At 44.9% G+C, this 19,720-nt stretch overlaps 1 protein-coding gene across 2 annotated transcripts; it reads right to left on the reverse strand.

Moving 5' to 3' along the window:
- Positions 1-2,746: 2,746 nt before the first annotated feature.
- LOC117762176 (DDB1- and CUL4-associated factor 1-like) lies at positions 2,747-18,469 on the reverse strand. Of its 2 annotated transcripts, none has more exons than XM_034586687.1 (30): positions 18,269-18,469; positions 17,102-17,298; positions 16,925-17,001; positions 16,674-16,747; positions 16,247-16,360; positions 15,830-15,967; positions 15,031-15,606; positions 14,633-14,734; positions 13,557-13,715; positions 12,836-13,015; positions 12,624-12,733; positions 12,250-12,349; positions 11,538-11,707; positions 10,956-11,080; positions 10,786-10,862; positions 9,975-10,139; positions 9,535-9,690; positions 8,655-9,287; positions 7,940-8,217; positions 7,641-7,839; positions 7,068-7,150; positions 6,835-6,919; positions 6,490-6,723; positions 6,256-6,349; positions 5,779-5,883; positions 5,486-5,559; positions 4,707-4,796; positions 4,464-4,616; positions 4,010-4,121; positions 2,747-3,166 (listed from the first exon to the last, which is right to left on the reverse strand). In XM_034586687.1, the coding sequence occupies exons 2-30, from the start codon at positions 17,290-17,292 to the stop codon at positions 3,096-3,098; spliced, it is 4,725 nt and encodes a 1,574-aa protein (XP_034442578.1). In that variant the 5' UTR covers positions 17,293-17,298; positions 18,269-18,469; the 3' UTR covers positions 2,747-3,095. The 2 variants fall into 2 exon arrangements, with proteins under 2 accessions (XP_034442578.1, XP_034442579.1); XM_034586688.1 differs by lacking the exon at positions 18,269-18,469 and having other exon boundaries at positions 2,747-3,039; positions 3,082-3,166; positions 17,102-17,292.
- Positions 18,470-19,720: the final 1,251 nt, after the last annotated feature.

The raw sequence follows: 19,720 nt of genomic DNA on the forward strand, positions 1-19,720 counted from the left end.
AGAACCCGCTGGTCCACTCACCCACTCCGATCTTCTCGTCCTCCGTCGGCGTCCACATGATGCCCCGGTGTCCGCCGCGCAAAATCCCTCCGGCCAAAGTACAATAATCACCCGGTGCGTCGCGTCATGGAGATCCTGCGGAGGTTCCACCGGAGAGAGGGAGACGCGCAGCGAAAGTTACTGGAGTTGTTCAGGGTCTGGGGACAATGACTGTCTTCTGTCCGAGTCCACCCGGGTCAGGTTGTTTTCGACCGAGGAGCAGATCGCGTGTGTCCCGTCAGTGTCCTCCCGTCAGTGTCCTCCCGTCCCCGCCGCTGCGCTGCGCTGTGCGGGGCAGACCTGCGCTGATTCCGCGGAGAAGCTGCGTCACGGGGTCCGGTTGATCCGGAGCGATGCGCACACTGTGCCACAAACACCGCAAAGCTCCTGAGGCTCGGAGCGACGTTTGAACCACAGAGAATCACTGCGCACGTTTCACCACAACAGCTGACGACGCTATCACGCGCACCGGGAGCGCGCACAGACTCCAAGTGCATGTGAGGAATTGATTTCAAAATAATTATTTTCCGTTAAGTTGAGCGCAGCTTCCTCCGGAGCCTCCACCGGCAGCTCTCCGGTGCTTCTCCCGTTCTCATGCGGACGCGCACGTTCCTCCTGCTGCAGCTGACTAAGTTACTGTGCGCGCACGAAGGGAAAACACAGTCGGTGTGGGTGCGTGTGACCGAGAGAGTCGTGCGCAGCGGAGGGAATCCTGCATCAGGTTTAAGAGGATCAGTGTGTGTGTGTGTGTGTGTGTGTGTGTGTCCGCTGCACCACCTGATCATTACAGCTCATCACTGGCACAACATTGATCAATTATTGTGCACGGGGCATACACGCACGCAAACACACACTTGGCAGAAAACACTTGTGGTGGACCATCTCTCACACACACACACACACCTGTACAGAACTACATCATCCAGCTGCGCGGACACATTTACGCACAAACATGACACATGGAGCCACAGAGTGACATCACACCACAACATGACACTACACTGACATGTGTGTGTGTGTGTGTGTGTGCGCGCGCGTGGGATTTACAGCAGCCTCAAGACGTCTACAATACGCGTGCACGTCCTGCACAGAAAGGCACAGGGCGATGTTTATTGTGTGTCTGTTGTGCCACCGTGTGTACAAACCTGAGCAGCACACTGCTGCAGTGTGTGAGTGTGTTGTTGTGGTGGACACACTGTCCTTATCTCTGCTGGATCATAAGGTTACCATGGTGATCCTCATGAAGTCTGGTTATTATAAAAGACAAAAATAGTTTCAGATGTGAGGAGGAGGAGTCAGACCTGAACTACATGTTAACTTCAGTGTCTCAGTTTTCATGAAGTCACTTTAGATGTTTATTGATTCTCATCCATCATCAACGTCATCTGAGAAACCACATGATTGATTTTCCTTCTGGAGAATGAGACCAAACACTCAAGACTCATGAAGCAAAAATCAGAGAGCGCTTCAGTCGAGCTCACACCTCCAGCGACAGACCCGAAATCCAACTGCATCGAATTACATCACAACAATATCAGATTGTTTTCTACAAGATCCAACAAGTATCCTCTGAAAACCCGGTGGAAAGGTTCAAAGTCATTTCACAATGAACAAGAAAGTATAAAGAAATCCCTGCATCGGCCCTGATCCGGATCCAAGTGGAATGGGTTCTTTCTGGACTCGTACCGCATCCTCCCAGTTCAGTGCTAATCCAGCTGCTAACAATCAAACCGTCAACACACATGAGCAGCTCAGTGTCTCTGATTGATTCTGCAGCAGCAAAATGAGCCTGAACACGAATCTCAAGACCACACTGAAAACCATGTGAATCCATAATTATAAAAAGTTGCAGCCAATAATGTTCTTCAACTCTTTTTATATATTATTATTATCTTTATATTCAGGTGAGTGTTGCCACAGGGAGGAGTTAAGAACCGTGCAGAGCCATGTTCACAGTACCTCACCAGTGTAACACTGACCTCTTGTGACCAACCGGGGGAACAACACACTAAACAACCAACATCAGATCAGAGACGCTTTAAAATTGATCAACTCCTTCATCCTCAAATGAGCAGAACAATGAAACCAGCAGTTTTCGTATGAGGTCGTTTCTTTAAGTCCATGAAATCAAAGCACATTATGATAAAGATCAAAGGTCGAGTGTTGAGTTTAAGTTATATGAAACTTTGTAGCAGCTGATAATGAAATGTCAGAAAAATTAACTTTTTCCTTCATGAAGCATTTTGAAAATTGTATTTTCAGTCATTTTAAAGTCCCAAACAGAAAAGTTGTTAAGTTGTCAACCCCTATAAAGATAAAGCTACTTTAATTGAATAATAAAGTATTTGACTTTGACTGTAGAACATTAGATTAGATTGAACTTTATTTATCCACACATCGGGGAAATTCACATAAGCACACGTGTCCTTGTGAACACGTACACAGACTTTTGTGAGAAAGGTGGATGAGAGTTTTACTTCTTCAATAAAGTGTATTTTCTTTATTTACTGGATTTACAGGATTTGATTTAGTGAAGGGAACCTGGGAGAAAGTGACGACCTCCAGCACGAGAAGAAAAAACAACCCCTGCACAACGTCAGTGTAGATTTAAATTTAGATTTAAATTTAACCAAAACCTTGACGATTCATTTCTTCATTCAGTTCTTTGTCAATAAATGCAACAGTGAAAAAGAAACGTGAAAAAACCAATTAAATTAAATTATTTATTCTGCAGCATTAAATGTTTCCTCCAGCAGAGACTCAGGTAAAACATCATAAATACTTTTGTTCTTATTCAAAATTCGTACAAACACCGAGACAGGAAGCACAGAATCCAGGTCAAAGGTCAAGTCAGTGAAATGATCTGAGCCCCGCGACCGTCACTGTCGTCTCTCTGCAGTTTAAATAGAGACGATCAGTGTGTCCACAGTCCACTTGCCTGGTTAAATGAGAAACGGTGGTTTGAAAAAGAAAAAAGTTCTCGTCGAGGATCAAGGTGTCTGCTGCCGAGCGTCTTCTCCCGGGTCAGGAGAACCATCGGTCAGGAGAACCATCGGTCAGGAGAACCATCGGTCATGGAGCGACCGCAAGAGTTGAAGGTCCTCGTCATCTGATCGTTCTCCGTCAACTGCAGCGAGTACACGTACACGCACACACACACACACACACACACACACACACACACACACACACACACACACACACACACACACACACACACAAATCTAATTTCTGACGATGAAATCAAAAACTGCATGAAGGATTTTAATCTATGTCAACATGAGACGATGTCGAAACTAAATTAGCATTTAAATCTATTTTTAATCTGATTTGAAGGCACAACTGCTGATTATATTCATTTTAATCAACATTGATTTTCTGATTATTTTCTCATATAATTGTTTCCTCTATGAAAGTCGTGAATAATGCAGCTCACAACGTCTCCGACCCTGAAGTGACGTCTTGTTTTGTCTGCGCAACTTTTCCAAAACCATAAGAAACCTCTGAACTTTAAAACGAATCAAAACAGCTGCAGATATTTTTGCCATAAACTATAAAAAAGATGGGCGACATGTCTCCGCCTCCTCCCACAGAGTCTGTGCAGTAATCGTGGAGCCGTGGAAGTGTCTACTAACATGGAGGAGGCGGGGTTTATTATAGCTACCGCAGCCAGCCACCAGGGGGCGCTCAAATCACTCTGACTTCACTTTTGATTAGCCGTCGTGCCGTCTATCTTTATTTACAGTCTGTGATCTCAGCTGCCACAACAGTGATTTCTTCTTGAATTTAAAAGCTGAACTACAGTGAAATCAATCTCTAACCAGAAGGTTGACGGTTCAATCCCATTCCTCCCTATGTGCAGGTCAAAGTGTCCTTGCCCATAGACGCATTGTGTGAATGGCAAAAAAAAACTGTAAGAGAGTTTGAGTGGTCGTCATATATAAAAACAGACGATTTATCATTTACTCACAGTCGGGGTCGAAGGGATCCGACCTGTCATCACTTCTGTCGGAGTCGTCGTCGTCGTCCTCCGAGTCATCGTTGTCGTCATCGTCGCTGTTGCCTCCAAGAAGATCTGCGATCTGAGGGGAGGAGATGGAAAAACTTTACTGGGGAACAGAAACAACGGATCCAGAAACACCTGAACCGAGGACTGGTTATGAAATAAGAGCTTTAAACATCTCATTTTACTGAGCGACAGCGCCCTCTGCTGCCACACATGGGGACTCCTTCTGGGCTCCGAGCAATGAAGTGGATTTAATACTAAAACTAAGTCCATGGAAGTGCTGAGTGACCTTTGACCCTTTAACTTCTAATCTTTGGATTCAATTTAAAGAAGTTCCCTCGCAGGCTTTCAGAGATGACGTGTTCATGTGAGGAAGAGACGCACAGAAAACAGAGAAACGCGACGAGTCCACAGCTACCTCTTCATCTGTGGGCGAGTCGGCCCCGTCCCCGTTTTCCCGATTCTCTCGATTGGTCAGTTCCTCTATGAGCGGGTCTGTGTCCATATCGTCGTCGTCATCGTCGTCGTCGTCTGTGTCTGACGAGTCGTCGTCATCCTGGTCGTCATCTTCCTGGAAGAGAACAAGACACATTCAAATCTCATCATCAAATCAATGTCTGGAAAACAGTGGTAAAGTTTGATTCAGTTCCGTGTTTCTCACCTGGTCGTCGTCGTCTCCCTCCTCAGCCAGTTTCTGTCGTCCCACCTCGTAGAGACGACACACCGTGTCCAAACTCACCGTGTCCTGGTTCTACACAGTCAATTCACAAAAGACAAACACTGTCGGTAAATCTGGGGCTTCAGATCTCCTCCCTGGAGACTTTTCCCTCAGAGCTTCTCCTCTCTGTCGTTAATGTGATGGAACGTGTCGACATCTTGACAATAAAGATCGTTTTACTCTCTTTTCAGACCAGTTTAAAAAAAAAACTAAATTAACAGATAGTGATTCCTTTAATGAAAACAGAAGATGCGTAGAATTATTGAAAAGAAAAACAATATGAGCCTTTATCATCCTACAGGTGCTTGTGTCTTATCATTACATTTTATATGAGATAAAACATCATTGATCAAAACATCAGGGGAAATTAACTTGCAGCAGACCAGAACATGTATATAATAAACACCTTTGACTACAGGAATATTGTTTGTATAGAAATGTTGTTGAGGTTGTATTAATTCTAACAAGATTGAGGTTTTTTTGCTTTAATGGATTTTATAGATTTATTTGTGAGTATTTCTTCCTCTGAGCTGATCGAAACAAATTTCAATCAGCTTTATTGACACGGCAAGAAGGTAATAAATCTTGAGGCGATGCAAAACATTAACCCGGTCATATTTTCAAGGCTTTTTATTCTATTCAAATATTCAAGAGTCAGTTTAGTTCCATGTGACAGATGTTATTTCAGAAGAGGTTCTTATAATCTGTATTTATGAGCGTACCTCAATAACAGCCAGGTAACAGTCCTTGTTGTCAGTGCACAGGTCAAAGATGTTCCTCTTTACGTCCACTGTGGCTGAAAGAAAAACCACAACAACATCAGTTATGAATTGAAGTTTGAAGGTGAAATGTTATGATCAAATTCTTCTTGTTAAGAAACCATCAAGACTGTGTTTTTTTTACATTTTACAGAGCAACACATTTGTGTGTCTTATAAATAAAAAGAGAATATCAAATAGAAGTTTCAGGTGTAAAACTGTCCAATGAGCTTTAAGTCTGCAGACGAGCAGCCTACCAATGGGTTTGTAGTCTGTAGCATCAAAGGTTCTGAAGGACGAACCGAAGGGACTCTTCATCTGCTGATCCATCACATCATCCTCATCATCGGCTTGTAGCATTGCTGCGTGTGTGTAGAGAAAAAAAACCCACAACCGGTACAGTTACACACTTAATAAACCCGACGACTCCGCGTCATGTTAAAGACAAACACAGACAAACTGGTACCAACTTAAATCAGTTTGGGATAAATAACTAGAATTACTGCACTGCTGTTGTATGCCTTCGCCAGCCAGTGCAGTTTGTGTACATATATTTCTACAGACCTGTTTTCCAGATACACACAAAGGTCACTGTGACCATTGACAACTGAAACATAATCACTTTCTTATCTTTGAAAACTGATGAGTTGAAGAAATTCCCTCAAGAAGTCTTGAGAATCACATTCAAGAGGGGTTAGGGTTAACCCCGTCTACACAGACCCGCTGTTCTTTACCTCCATACATGATGGTGGCGTTGCTGTTGAAGACGAGTCTGCACTGGTCGAGGGCGGGGACAGTGTGCAGGAGGTGGAAGGTCTTCAGGTCCCACTGACACCTGCTGTCAAGGCTGAGAACTGCACGACAGCGTGAGACACTACAGCTGATGCAAAGCTCTGGTTGCCTGTTTATTCAAAGTTTATTCATAGTGAATAATTCATATTTAGATTATTTCAAAACCAGCAGGATACAATCTCAGTGTTGATGATGACCTCCAGGCTGTTGGGATGGAACACGCCGCTGATGTTCATGTTGAACTTGTCGAACTTATGGACGGCCCGTGACGCTCGAACGTCCCACAGCACGCCGTCGTTGAGCACCAGGTCATCGGTCGGGTTGAAGGTGGCGCAGTTCCTCTTGTAGTTATTGGCCAGGCCGGGGTCGTTCAGGGTCAACGTCTTCTGACCCGTCTGGATGTCGTAGATCTGCAGAAATAAAATAGTTGGGAACAGAAATATAATAGTAAGGAATATAAACGTTGTACAGCATGAATGATGTAACTGGTAACGAAACACGGAACATTCTTTGTGACCCACGTGTGCGACTTGGTCTTTGGTGCCGATGACTCTGTCCTGAGAGAGTTTACTGAACTCAACGTAGTGGTCGTCTACAAAAGAGTTCCTGAGAACAGAAACAAAACATTCAGCAACGTAACAACATCTCAGTTCATAAAGAGACAAAGCTGTGAAAGATTAACACACTGTGTGTGTGTGTGTGTGTGTGTGTGTGTGTGTGTGTGTGTGTGTGTGTGTGTGTGTGTGTGTCTTACTTCATGCTAAAGACACCATCCACACTCCAGAGAGCGGACAGGGGGACGCTCCAAGAGGCCGAGGTGAGCAGCAGCTTTCCATCCTGACAAACACACAACAAATATACATTCGCTATATTTTAGAAATTCAAATGATATAATTTCATAAAACTTTCGTTGAAGAGCAAAGACAACCTGACCCACTGTCCTGTGGTTGTAGGCCTCAGCAAACCAGTGCAGTATTAGTCCCTCCAGTATATTCCCAGTAATATTAGCATGTGAGATTATGACCACTTTATGGATCACAACACAAAAGATCATGTGATCTACATATTTCATTTCTCACAGCTGCTGCCTATGTGCAGATGTCACAGCGTTTTCTGTGATGCTGTAAATTCACCTGCTGCAACTGATGCTGTTGCTAATCGGTCATAATCACCTCAGGGGGCAAAGAAATTCAAACATTTGAACTTCTGTATTTACCTTTTGTTTGATCATTTGTGAATAATACAAATTTCTAATAGTTTATACCATCTCTACCCCTTAGTTTGGGAACCGCTGATCTACAATGGCAGCCGTTGTTCTGAAACGTACCCTGGAGGGTTCGAGGTGCGTGATGGCTGATGTGTGGCAGGTGTAGTTCGCCTCCTCCTCTCCAGAGAAGACGTTGTAGAATTTGAGTCGACCGGAGCAGGTTCCCAGCATCAGGAAACGCTCTCGGGCTGAGAAGGCACAACAGGTGAAGCCGCTCTCGTCCCCGTCGCCCTCGTGGAAGACGGACATTGGGCGAAACCTGAATCGAGGAGAAAGAAAAGGCCACGCGGAAGACGCACAAAAAAATGTTACAGAAAGACACGGTGCAGAGGTGTTTACTGAAGAGGCGAGTTCGTTACCTGCTAAATATCAGATGTCGATCCAGACACCCCCGGTCCACACCTCCGTATTTGGGGTACAGCACCCGGCTGCCCAGGCGGACAGTGAAGTTGGGCGGTGCCTGTCGCCTCTGCTTGGGCTCGGGGCATCTGTGCGGCGTGAACAGGGAAAAGGGCGGGCAGGTGGTGACGGGATTGGGGCAGCGGGCGTGTTGTTCTCTCAGGTATTCTGTGATGATGCTGTCAAGGGTCGGGGGGGAAGGGAGGTGGCGCTCCAGCTGCTTCTTCATGGCCGGAGTCTGAGCAGGAGAAATAAAAACATATGATTGAAATTGAACCTGAATCAACGGATCAGTATTTTGCACCCTGAGTGAACTGTTCTGAAACCGCTGTGATACAAACGTGTGACCTTCCTCTCGTCATGACTCTAACAGTAAATATATCTAGTTGTACTGTGAAGACATTTTTAAATAAGTATCTTTATGATGGTTCATCTGTTGTGCAGTCCAAATCTCAACATCAAAATAAATAACATAATAAAGAGATATTTACGGGGACTTATCAGACCCCTAAATATATTTGTATTCATGAAGATCCATGAATTTTTCTCTGGCTCTTGGAGTTTAAGTCTGTTGAAATTCCCCAACCACTAGAACATAAGGTCCAGTGATGACGAATGAAACTGCTCCCTTTGGACTGATCACTATACTGTGAATATCATGAACCCGTCACTGACCTGGATGAAAGCACCGTGGTCGGACTTCTGCTTCAGCGCACGAAGTTTTTTCCCTGAGTTGCAACTGGCCACTGGGCGTTCCCGTGTGAACAAAATCCGTCCAACTGGATGTGAACCCTGTCCGTGGGAATGAGGAGGCAGAGGAGTAGGGAGGGCGGAGGTAGACGAGGAAGAGGAGCATGGGGGGTGAGGCGTGACCAGGGTGCGGGAGGGAGGAGGAGAGGTGGAGGGGACCACCGAGGACACGGGAGAGTATCCGACGTGGCTGGCGGCGCGGGCCGCAATCCCACCGGCCAGCCGACAAGTCCTGGGAATCAGTGAGGAGGGGGGAGGGCTGACGCAGGACGAGGCGTTGGGACACAAGGATCCTAAATTAGCTTCCTTAACGAGCAGGCCGGCCGTGTCATGGAGCCCTTTGGCCACAAGGTGGTTCCTGACCAGCATGAGGAGTTCCTTCTCAGGGAAGGTGATCCGTGACTGGGCGACCACGTTGGCCCTCTGCAGACGAGCCAGCGACACGTCGGTGCCCATGAGCAAAGGCTTCCCAGACACTCGCTCCGTCATCTCGGCAGCGTAGCGGCAGAACCGGACGTGCTCACTGCGTTTGTCCTGCAGCACCGGATCCTTCATCAGCTGCAGGGGTCAGAAGGTCAGAAACATCACATGAGATGAACTCAATACAAACCTCTGGGAAGAAATATGTCTCTTGAATTTGAACTTTCAGTGAAACAATATAAAATATTTTATTAGATACTTTAAAATACATATAATGTATAATGATTTATTTTCTATTCACATACGCACAGTAGTCGGGAAAAGGAGAAAATGATGAGGAGGAAATTAAAATGTTCTTCCTGAGCGTTGTGATTGAACATCGTACCTGTTGAATGTGGCCGCTGGTGAACAGTGGCAGTTTGCTGATGATTTGTCTGATCGCTGAGCAGCGAGAGAGTCCGACCAGAGCCTTGCAGGCCAGAGAGCGGATCAGGTCTGCGTCTGTGATCGGCATCTTCACCGACAGGAGAGACAGGAGAACCTGGGAAACACGAGAGGGTCGGGGTTATGGGATGGTCCGAGATTCAGGAAGTGACGTTACAGTTCATAACATTCAGTGCCTGAGTTTAGTCCACAAGAATCATACAAATATAAATACTATATGGGTAATCCAGTAGTGTTTCAGTCCAGTGGGACGACACAGTCAGGGCTGAACACATTGATGCACTACGCCCAACAGAATTAATCAGCACATGTGGCAGCAGGGGGCGCTGTTGATCAGCAAACGTTACACAGTGTTGAAACATAAAATCACTTAATTCGTACCTTTATCCCGTTGTTGTTCTGCACTACCTGCCACATGTGGGCCAGCACCTTGTTGAAGGGGGTGGGAGGCTGCTGGGGGTGGAGGGACGGCCTGAGGGGGGCGACAGCGAAGGCCCCCACACTGTTCAGGCTCTGGTCCGGAGCGCACACACAGTTTATTATGACCTGGGAGGTCAGAAGCTGTGGGTTAGGGTGGTCAGGTCGCCAGGACTCATTTTAGACTGAAGTTTGTTAAAGCAGGTAAGAGAAGGATGTGATGGTGGGTTTGTGTGATAATACTCTTTATGTTTATTCATTGAAAACGACACCATGACGGTGGGAGGGTCCGTGGACAGGCAATGAAAAGGTTGTGTTTTCAAATTAAAAGACTTTAAGTTAAGAAGAAGCCACTTGACGCGTCTGATTTGCTTCAGATAAACTACACGTCACATTCCAGGCATGTCAGAAACTGATCTTTTCAGTCAGTATGAAACATGAAATCAAAACTTGGACCAGCCGACTGGTCTACAGGTAAGAAAACCGTGTGGACCGACCTGGACCACAGCGTCACACTGTCTGAGTGTGGCTACTGTTATTACTTTTCTTTCCTTACTCGCTAAAGTCCTCTAAACGTTCGTCACACCATGTTCAAGAAAGTGAAAAAACTAACTCCTGGATCTGCACTGAAATCTGATGACTTCTTCTCTGCTTCATGTCCCACCCAGCCACAAAATTTCATATAAATCCTTTGAGTAGTTTTTTGAATGGTCCTGCTGACAGACAAACAAACGCAGATGAAACCCTTTCTGGAGGTAAATAGTCATTCTCTTACCTGCAGCGCAGACTTTTGGATTTCAGCGTCGTTGATGAACACCTCGCCCTCAGCGACGCCCAGGATGACGCTCATACCTGCAGCAGAGACACATCCAGGACAAATGAGCTGAGCAATCAATCAGTTGCAGACAAGACACTGACGGAGAAAAACCAAAGAGTTTTACTGACCCACAGTGGAAACCAGCGACCTGGTCTCATCCAGAACATCGACAGTGTCTGCCAGCACCAGCTGGACTTTAGGAACCACAGTCAGGATGGCCAGGATGTCCAAGGCATAACGCACAGTGTCACTCCTGGGGAGAGGGAGAGGGAGAGAGAGGGAGAGAGGGAGAGAGAGAGGGAGAGAGAGAGAGAGAGAGAGAGAGAGAGAGAGAGAGAGAGAGAGGGAGAGAGAGAGAGAGAGAGAGAGAGAGAGAAAGATCCTCATGTCGTAAATCTTTACTCAAAAAAGATGCAACGATCGCAATTTTCTTGGGTGATTCAGATTTTGCAGATTTTGCTTCTAAGAACTATAATTTACATCATACACAAACATTTTCCTAACTTTTCTTCAATGGAAAATTCTCACATCTCAAAAATAAAAAAAAGTGAAATGTTACAGGACAAACTTTTTACATATTATATATATCTATAGATAAAAGTGATCAGGCTGGAAATCGTCCGATTCCGGTCAGTGGCCGATCGATCGGTGCAACCCAACCAAAAAGCGGAGAAAGAGAAGCCAGCTGAGAAACCGCGGAGCAGCTTTACCTGCCGTAGTAAGTCCTCCAGTCACAGGCTGTAGAGATCAGCTGCAGCATTAAGGGAACACAGGACAACTTGTAGAAGAGCTCCACCGGTTCCCAGTGGAGCTGCGGAGGTCCGCACTCGATGAGGAACTCCATCATCTCAATCACCTGCTCTCTGGTGTACGTGTAAGCCTGGAAACAGAGGCACACACATGTAGATGTTGGCTTCTTGTGACGGCAGATACAAACTGTCTTTTTTATTCTTTTTCTAAATTTCTTCAAAAAGACAAACGTACTAAAAGTAGCGTTGGTGATTAAACTGGATACTTCTAAGTTAAACTGGTTTTTTCTCTGAACTTCTTCACGACGTATGTAGCTGCTTTCAAACATCAAGTCCAGACATTTTCCTGAACTTTTTCACAGGGGCTGTATGTGAGAACGTTCCCCACATGTTCCCCACATGTTCCCCACATGTTCCCCACATGTTCCCCTTGTTGTGAACGAGTCTGACCCCTACAATCTCCTGCTGCTGCTTCACATGAGAAAAACTAACTATGTGTAAACGGGTTATTTGATGGTCTCTTGACAATAAAGCTTCTTTCTGTTTATCTCTGCTACAGGAAACAAGATCATGTACGATTGTCTATTTAACAGATTTTTTAAAATAAAAACAGTGAAATCTACTATTTGATGGGTTATTCTACAAACAGGACGATTATGAATCCACGTCGTACCTTGTAAAACTGCTGCTGGGGAACGATGGTGCCTTTGTCTGACGTGTGCAGGGCCTGCTTCACCTGCTCGGCCTTCACTGCCAGGTGAGCCTCAAAATACCTTAAAAAAGTCAGAGAAGAAATCAATAATCAGAAATATGATCAATGATTTTTTGGACCTGTACTAAGCAGCTGCTGGGACAAAGAAAAGGTACAAAGTTTGTACGAGTCAGAGCTTTGCCAAAAACCTTTCATAGCACCAACACGAAGGAAATTAAAAACCAAGAGAAGGGAAATTAACTTGGAAATTAAAATATTTACTGAAACAGTAAATACTGAGCATTTAAATACATAACATACATAACATATGTTCAGTTAATCATGCGTCGCTGTACCTGCGGACGGCCATGCAGGTATGTTTGGCCGTCTGTCGGCTGGAGAAAACCTGGTCATCACTCATTATGGACACTTCACTCTCTCTGTTGAGAATCTCCAGAGTACTAACCTGCAGGGAGAGAACGAGGCTCCTCTAAATCTTTAGCTTTTCAATAAAAGAGGAAAAGTATGATTACATACTCATAACCTGATAATAAGATTCAGCACTGACCAGGTTGACGAGCCTGCGCAGCCCGTCCTGCTGGTCGAAGAGCTGCAGCACGGCCCTGAACGAGAAGGAGATGGAGAAGAACATGGTGGCGTGGCAGACGCCGGAAGCGTGGGACGACTCCAGCAGCCACACTGCGTAGGACACCATGTCGGAAAGAACGCCGTCTGGGAGCATACACACCTACACACACGCACACACACACACACAGTAGAGATAAAGAGCAGGAAAGTGAGGCTCAGTCTGTTACTTGACTCTAAATCAAGTTTTCAGTTCAGAGAAACACATCGTGTGTGTGTGTGTGTCAGGATGAACAATGTTTACAAATGATCAGAACCATCAGAAATCATAAACCTCAGAGATTTTCAATTCAGACGAGGAGTCAAGGCGAAGAAACTTCCTGAAGAGCGGCTTCATTTCACAACTTTTGTCATGTTTGTAAAATGTTCATTTCTGGGTTAAGAATCTAGTTTTGTATCAAACATTAGCATCGCGCAGCTCGACTCAGCAGATTCTTCTCTGTGACGAAGAAAACCTGAATGAAAACAGAAGGTTGAACTGTGGAGTCACAGTTTCTACCTGATGTTCAGATTCAGGGAAAACAAAACAGTTGACACTGATCAGGAATCATTCAGACTGATGTATAGTGTGTGTGTGTGTGTGTGTGTGTGTGTGTGTGTGTGTGTGTGTGTGTGTGTGTGTGTGTGTGTGTGTGTGATCATACCCTCTCCATGGCGTCTTGGTTGTACGCCAGATAGTACAAGCAGAGTGAAACTCCGGTTGCTGCCATCGAGGGCCTCGGGATCTGCAGAAGTTTCTGGACGCCTCCATGAGCAATGAACTCTGCCACGAACTTTTTATGCAGGAGCAACGAGGCGAGATACTGACGAGAGAAGGAAGAGACCGAAACTCAGTGTTTGGTGTTTTTTATCCTGAATTCACGAAAATAATTTCCAATAAGATGATCAGTTGAATATTTGTGACAAAAAAACGAAGGAGGAGGAAATCGTTTTAAATCTGTTCTGAAAATATATTTATATATTATTTTCATCTATATTTGAATTAGCTGAACTGAAGAATAAAGTATGAACGTGATTTGATTATTAATCCAGTTACAGATCGTTTTGAAATCAAAGTTGAGATAAACCATCAGATTTGAGGTCTGTGATGGAAGAGGTCTGGTCTTTGTGCTCCTGAAAAATCTATCTGCAAGTCTACAGACAAAAATAATCTAACGCAGATTTCCTGCTCTGTCCACTGTCATGTTCCTGATGTTCCTGATGTTTCTCATGTTCCTGATGTTTCTCATGTTCCTGGTGTTTCTCATGTTCCTGATGTTCCTCATGTTCCTGATGTTTGTCATGTTCCTAATGTTCCTGATGTTTCTCATGTTCCTGATGTTTGTCATGTTCCTGATGTTTCTGGTGTTTCTCAAGTTCCTGGTGTTTCTCATGTTCCTGATGTTTGTTATGTTCCTGATGTTCCTGATGTTTGTCAAGTTCCTAATGTTTCTGATGTTGCTGATGTTTCTCATGTTCCTGATGTTTGTTATGTTCCTGATGTTCCTGATGTTTGTCAAGTTCCTAATGTTTCTGATGTTGCTGATGTTTCTCATGTTCCTGATGTTTGTCATGTTCCTGATGTTTGTTATGTTCCTGATGTTCCTGATGTTTGTCAAGTTCCTAATGTTTCTGATGTTGCTGGTGTTTCTCATGTTCCTAATGTTCCTGATGTTTTCATGTTTCTCATGTTCCTAATGTTCCTCCTGTTCCTCCTGTTTCGTGAGGGCCACAGTTTTACCAGCAGAGCGTCGTAGGTGAGCTGCACATTCTTGGTCTGTCTGAGGTCGATGTAGTTCATCAGCAACAAGCGCGTGTCCTGCTGCATGAAGATGGCAAGCAACTGAAAAAGAAAAGAAAGGTTACGGAGTTTATAGTTCATTTAAATAGAGTGTGTGTGTGTGTGTGTGTGTGTGTGTGTGTGTGTGTGTGTGTGTGTGTGTGTGTGTGTGTGTGTGAGATAAAAAGATGAACTATCAGTGTTGCTGCTTCTCATTTGTGGCTGAGCTCTTTCTCTAACTTGGCCAACGAGCCAAAACAGAAGAAGACAGAGTTTGAGTTTTCAAATGAAATCCCAGCAGTACGGCTGTAACCTGATGAGCGGCTGGTTGAGCGCTGGTGTCGGAGGCACCTTCTCACCTCTTGATATTCTCCGAGCGGCTGCAGGTACTGCAGGATGAGCCTCTGCTCCATGGCCGGGCTCAGCGGTGAAAGGCAGTAGTCAGATCCAATCACCATTGAGCTCATCTCAGACCAGGAGCTGCTGATTGGCTGGTTACTGGTGTTGGTCCTCTCCAAGCTGAGCTTCTGTTTGGCGTTCCTTCCGTTCTCCTTTCCCGCTGGTCTTTTGACTCCTCCCAGTCTGTCCTGCGTCCCCCTGGAGGCGGGGTCATTGCTTGCTTGGTCCACAAAGTGTGGAAGCATTCGTGTGGAGCTGGATCCTCCACCGCTGCTGCTGCCGCTTCCACCATTTTTCTGGGCAAAAGGTTTGGAACCGGCCTTCAACATCGGCCTGCTGCTCTCTGCGTCGCCGTCTTTTCTGTCTTTGTCCTCGCCCACGTCTTCGCCCTCTGTCTTGTCTCGCTGGTCTGCTGAGATGTTTGCGGTTTGTGTGGCTTCGACCTGAGGAAGATGCTGGAGGGTCTTGTTGGGACCGAGGTGATTCTCGGCCTCTTGAGTTTGCAGCTCTTGCAGACGCAGAATCATCATCGGTACCTGGATGTTTGGAGGACACAAGATGATTTAGGGTGATATATATATATATAAAATGCTAGAGGTGAAAGAAGGTTCTCAGGCTCATTTAGTGGTTGATGCAAAGGTTCGATAACAATGGGTAAAGTCAGTAAACAACTTAATTAAACTTGGTGTAAATACAGATTTTAGAGATCATATTCCAGCAGAGTGAACAACAGGATGTTTCCTCGTGTGTGAAACTCACCAGCTGCAGGTTCGAGGGTCTGTAGCCGGCTGCCACCTCCTGGTTGCTCATGGCTCGGGCCAGCAGCCCCGTGGCGTAGACGCACAGCGGCCGCTCGGCTTCACGGGCAAAGCCAAACAACGTCTCCACAAGCCCCTCCTGTCACACACACACACAGACACACACAGACACACACACACTGACTCAGTCACAGCTAATCTGATGCACAGTAAGACGCATCTGCAACAATTGACCTTAACGCCAATTTAAAATGAACATATAAACATTTAATAAACTATGATGCTGCTGTAAGCGGAGACAATAATATATTTGTCAAATATCAGTTCTCCTGAGTGCAGACATGAGGCTGTAACAAAAGACAATTCAATAAAAACAGGGATGATTAAGTCCCGACAGATTTTAAAGCTATTATTTGACCTTCTCTTGGAAAACGACGGAGGTCTCGAGGCCCGGCATGATGTCCAGCAGCAGACGGCAGGCGGCTGTTCTGAGGCTCAGTTCTCTGCTCGTCATGATGTACGTGTCCAACAACTAGAAAATACACAATATGAAATTAAAGCTCCACTTCTGCAGTGAAATTCAAACTTTCTATATTTACATGCGTACAAAAAAAACTATATAATAAGGTGTTCAATTCAGTTTCTGCTCGTTCATTGGAAAGATATGATATAAAGATCTGTCCGTCTTTCTAAATAAAGTGGAACAGGTGAGTTTTCACTTGAATCTCCTGATTGATCAATACGGAACATTTTAGTTCTTGGTGCCGTCTGTCAGACTGAGTTGAAACTCCTCGGTCACGTGGTGATGAACACACGCAGCAGGAAACAAATGCCTCGGTCCTCACAGCGTTAGTGAAGTTATTGTTCATGAAGAGCATCTTCAGGAGCTGTCCCAGCATGCCGTCTGGGTTCGCCCGACCTGCAGTTACACAGGAGAGAGAAAATCAACGACCACAAACATGAACAGAAGCTTCAGTTCAGTTCAGTTTCTTTCTGCAGCGTTCTTTCTTTTACCAAATCAAATTCATGAATATGGGGTTTTTAAACTTTTAGGACAAAGAACAAAAAGGTTTTGAAAATGTGTCCGGACGTAAACCTGGATGTCGATCATCAAACGGATCTGGATCTGCTTTGTGATACTCTGATGTCTCTCGTTCAATCAGCTCAGAGATTCTGCAGAAAACACAGATGAGTCACGTGTCAGGAAAACATCCAGAAACTCTGACGTTAATACGTTATATCAGTTGTAGTATATGAACAAATCGGTGCTGACTTCGTGAGGCTGGCCACCAGCTGCTCCGTGCTGCCTCGCTGTGCCTCCTCCCACTCGTCTAACAGCTGGGAAAGCTCCGCCTTAGCTTCCACCGCCATAGCCACGGCCATGGCGGCCGACACGGCGGACGACAGGGCAGACGACAGAATGGCCGACACGGCAGACGATGGTTCTTCTTCTGGGGAAGACATTTCTGCCTGGGACACAGAGGAGCGAAAGGAGGAGGAGTTAAATCATCACAGTTCAAATCAGAATAATAATACATTTTTATACACATGTATTAAATATTTCCACAGTTGTAATTACTTATTCACAAATGTGCTCAATGATTCTACAGCTACAAAAAATGTTCACATATGTAAAAGTTATTTCTACATCAACAAAATCGTTATATCCGTAGATATTGTTCTATACATAATAAACAATTTCTACAGTTACACATTGCAAATGTTCAACATAGTTCGACAACCGGAAAACCTTTTTAACAAATGTTTAAAATATATTGACAGCTACAATTTGTTTTTCACGGATGAGTAACATTCTTCTACAGCGAGAAAACTTTCATCACGCATGTACAAAATACTTCTACAGTTCCAAAACACGTGTACACGTACACAGAAGGTGACAAAGAACTGCAATACTCTTTCAGCTGCGGAAAATATTTGTGACCCAGTGAGTGTGTATACGTGAATGTTACTGTGTGTGTGAGTGTGTGTATAGGTGAGTGTGTCTGTGTGTGAGTGTGAGTGTATACGTGAGTGTGTGTATATGTGAGTGTGTACGTGAGTGTCTGTGTGTGTGTGTGTGTGTACGTGAGTGTGTGTATATGTGTGTGTGAGTGTGTGTATATGTGTGAGTGTGTATACGTGAACGTGTCTGTGTGTTTGTGTGTGTATACGTGAGTGTGTATACGTGAGTGTGTCTGTGTGTGAGTGTGTGTGTGTGTATATGTGTGTAAGCTAACACTTTAAGCTACACATTAGCTAACTCCTCGTGTTTTCCCCTCGGACTCTCTCCGCTCCTGTGGCCGCAGCCTCGGCTCAGTGTCCGGCTGAGAGCCGCTGGAGTCCCCGGGGACAGAGAACCGGAGGACGGGGACAGCAGCGTGTTGACAGCCCGCCTCATGTCACCGTGAGACGGGTCCAGCTAACGACTCGTCCCGCTCACCTGAACCGCGACGTCCTCTGACCGGACTCCCCTCGACCCTGCTCGGCCTCCGGAGACGCTCGGCTCGGTTCCTCCGGAAACAACCGGAACGACACGAAACGTTAAAGGAAAAGAAAAGTTTTTGCGTCTGTTTTCAAACTTCTCCCGGCGACAGCACGTTGCGTCACCGAGTCCGTCGACGTTAGATGACGACAGGCGGCGAGGTGCATTGTGGGACTTGTGGTGTGGGCTGAGTTAATCAGCTGCTGGAGGAGGAAGTTCAGTGTTTTCATGAAAATGAAAGTTTGTGTTTTGAATCAGCGTCAAACACATATTTTACTTTTATGTCTATTCCACCGATGTTTTATTGTACATATTTAGTTTTATAGTTTTATATCTATATACTCTTAAATAAACACAGTTTTCATAGGGGAAGGCACATAAATAATTTCATTGTACGACAATAAACGCTTTGAACACAAACCTAAGTTGTATAAAACAAATCACGTGGAGTTAAACAATACTTAAAGCAGCACTGTGTAACTTTTACTGAGCAACAGCGCCCTCTGCAGCCACATGTGCAGATTAACTGTGTTTGGCTCCGTGTCCGAGTTATTAAAATTATTCTGCCTTTGCATACGATAAAATTAAAGTCTATCTCCATCCCAGACACACAAAACAAAACATCCACTAGAGGGCAGCACAGAGTCATGTTGCCAGTGGAGGAGGTCACGATAACGTGGCTCTCTACGAAAGATTCCCAAAGGCCGGACGATGTAACGTAGACGCCAGGAGTTTCGTAACAACTCAAAAAAGTTCAAAATGTTCAATGTTTGATTTTAAGTTACTTTCATCGTTCATTTATCGAAGGTCTTCTGACGCTTTCTTTTCTCGGTTGGTTCGGTGGAAGAGGCAAAGAGGCAAAGAGGCAAAGAGACTTGAGTTCCCTCCGGGAGAATCAGGTGAAAAATAAGGCAAAGAATATTATCAACCTGATAACGTTTTGTCTCATGAGTTCACGGCCATGTCTTCGTTATTATGAACCTCCGAGGAGAACGCACCGATTCTCCGAATCTTTCATTCCTTCTGCGATCAGGCTACTAGACTCAGACAGTCGTCATTTTAAATGATTCTTACCTGACAACGCATGTAACAAATGTCTATTTATCATCTAATTGTCTATTTTTAATTTCTATTTATTTGACCTCCTTAATCTTTATCTTCACGTCCTTCACCGACCTGTGTGTTGACACGTATCATATTGGATGTTCGTTGTGTGATCGTAAGCTGCAAGTGAATCGTCCTCCTTGGGATCAATAGTTTTCTGAATCTGAATCGATTTGACTGTTTCTTCTTTATCCTTAAACCTTCAGAAGTAAATAAGTACGGAAATACAAAGTATAACGATGAGTAAGAGAGGAACAGTGCCTAAATATATAACAAGTTAAATAAGTTAAAAAGATAAAGAACTAA

This window comes from Hippoglossus hippoglossus, chromosome 5, assembly GCF_009819705.1.
Source record: "Hippoglossus hippoglossus isolate fHipHip1 chromosome 5, fHipHip1.pri, whole genome shotgun sequence".
Lineage (NCBI taxonomy): Eukaryota > Metazoa > Chordata > Actinopteri > Pleuronectiformes > Pleuronectidae > Hippoglossus > Hippoglossus hippoglossus.

What these genes read in the sequence shown, in the direction of transcription:
- LOC117762176 (XM_034586687.1), bottom strand. Translation starts at nt 17,292, where the DNA reads ATGTCTTCCCCAGAAGAAGAACCATCGTCTGCCGTGTCGGCCATTCTG. An exon ending in CGCTCGGAGAATATCAAGAG is followed by an intron (nt 14,735 to 15,030) that starts GTGAGAAGGTGC and finishes TTTCTTTTTCAG; the next exon opens with TTGCTTGCCATCTTCATGCA. An exon ending in CCCAGCAGCAGTTTTACAAG is followed by an intron (nt 11,708 to 12,249) that starts GTACGACGTGGA and finishes CTCTGTTTCCAG; the next exon opens with GCTTACACGTACACCAGAGA.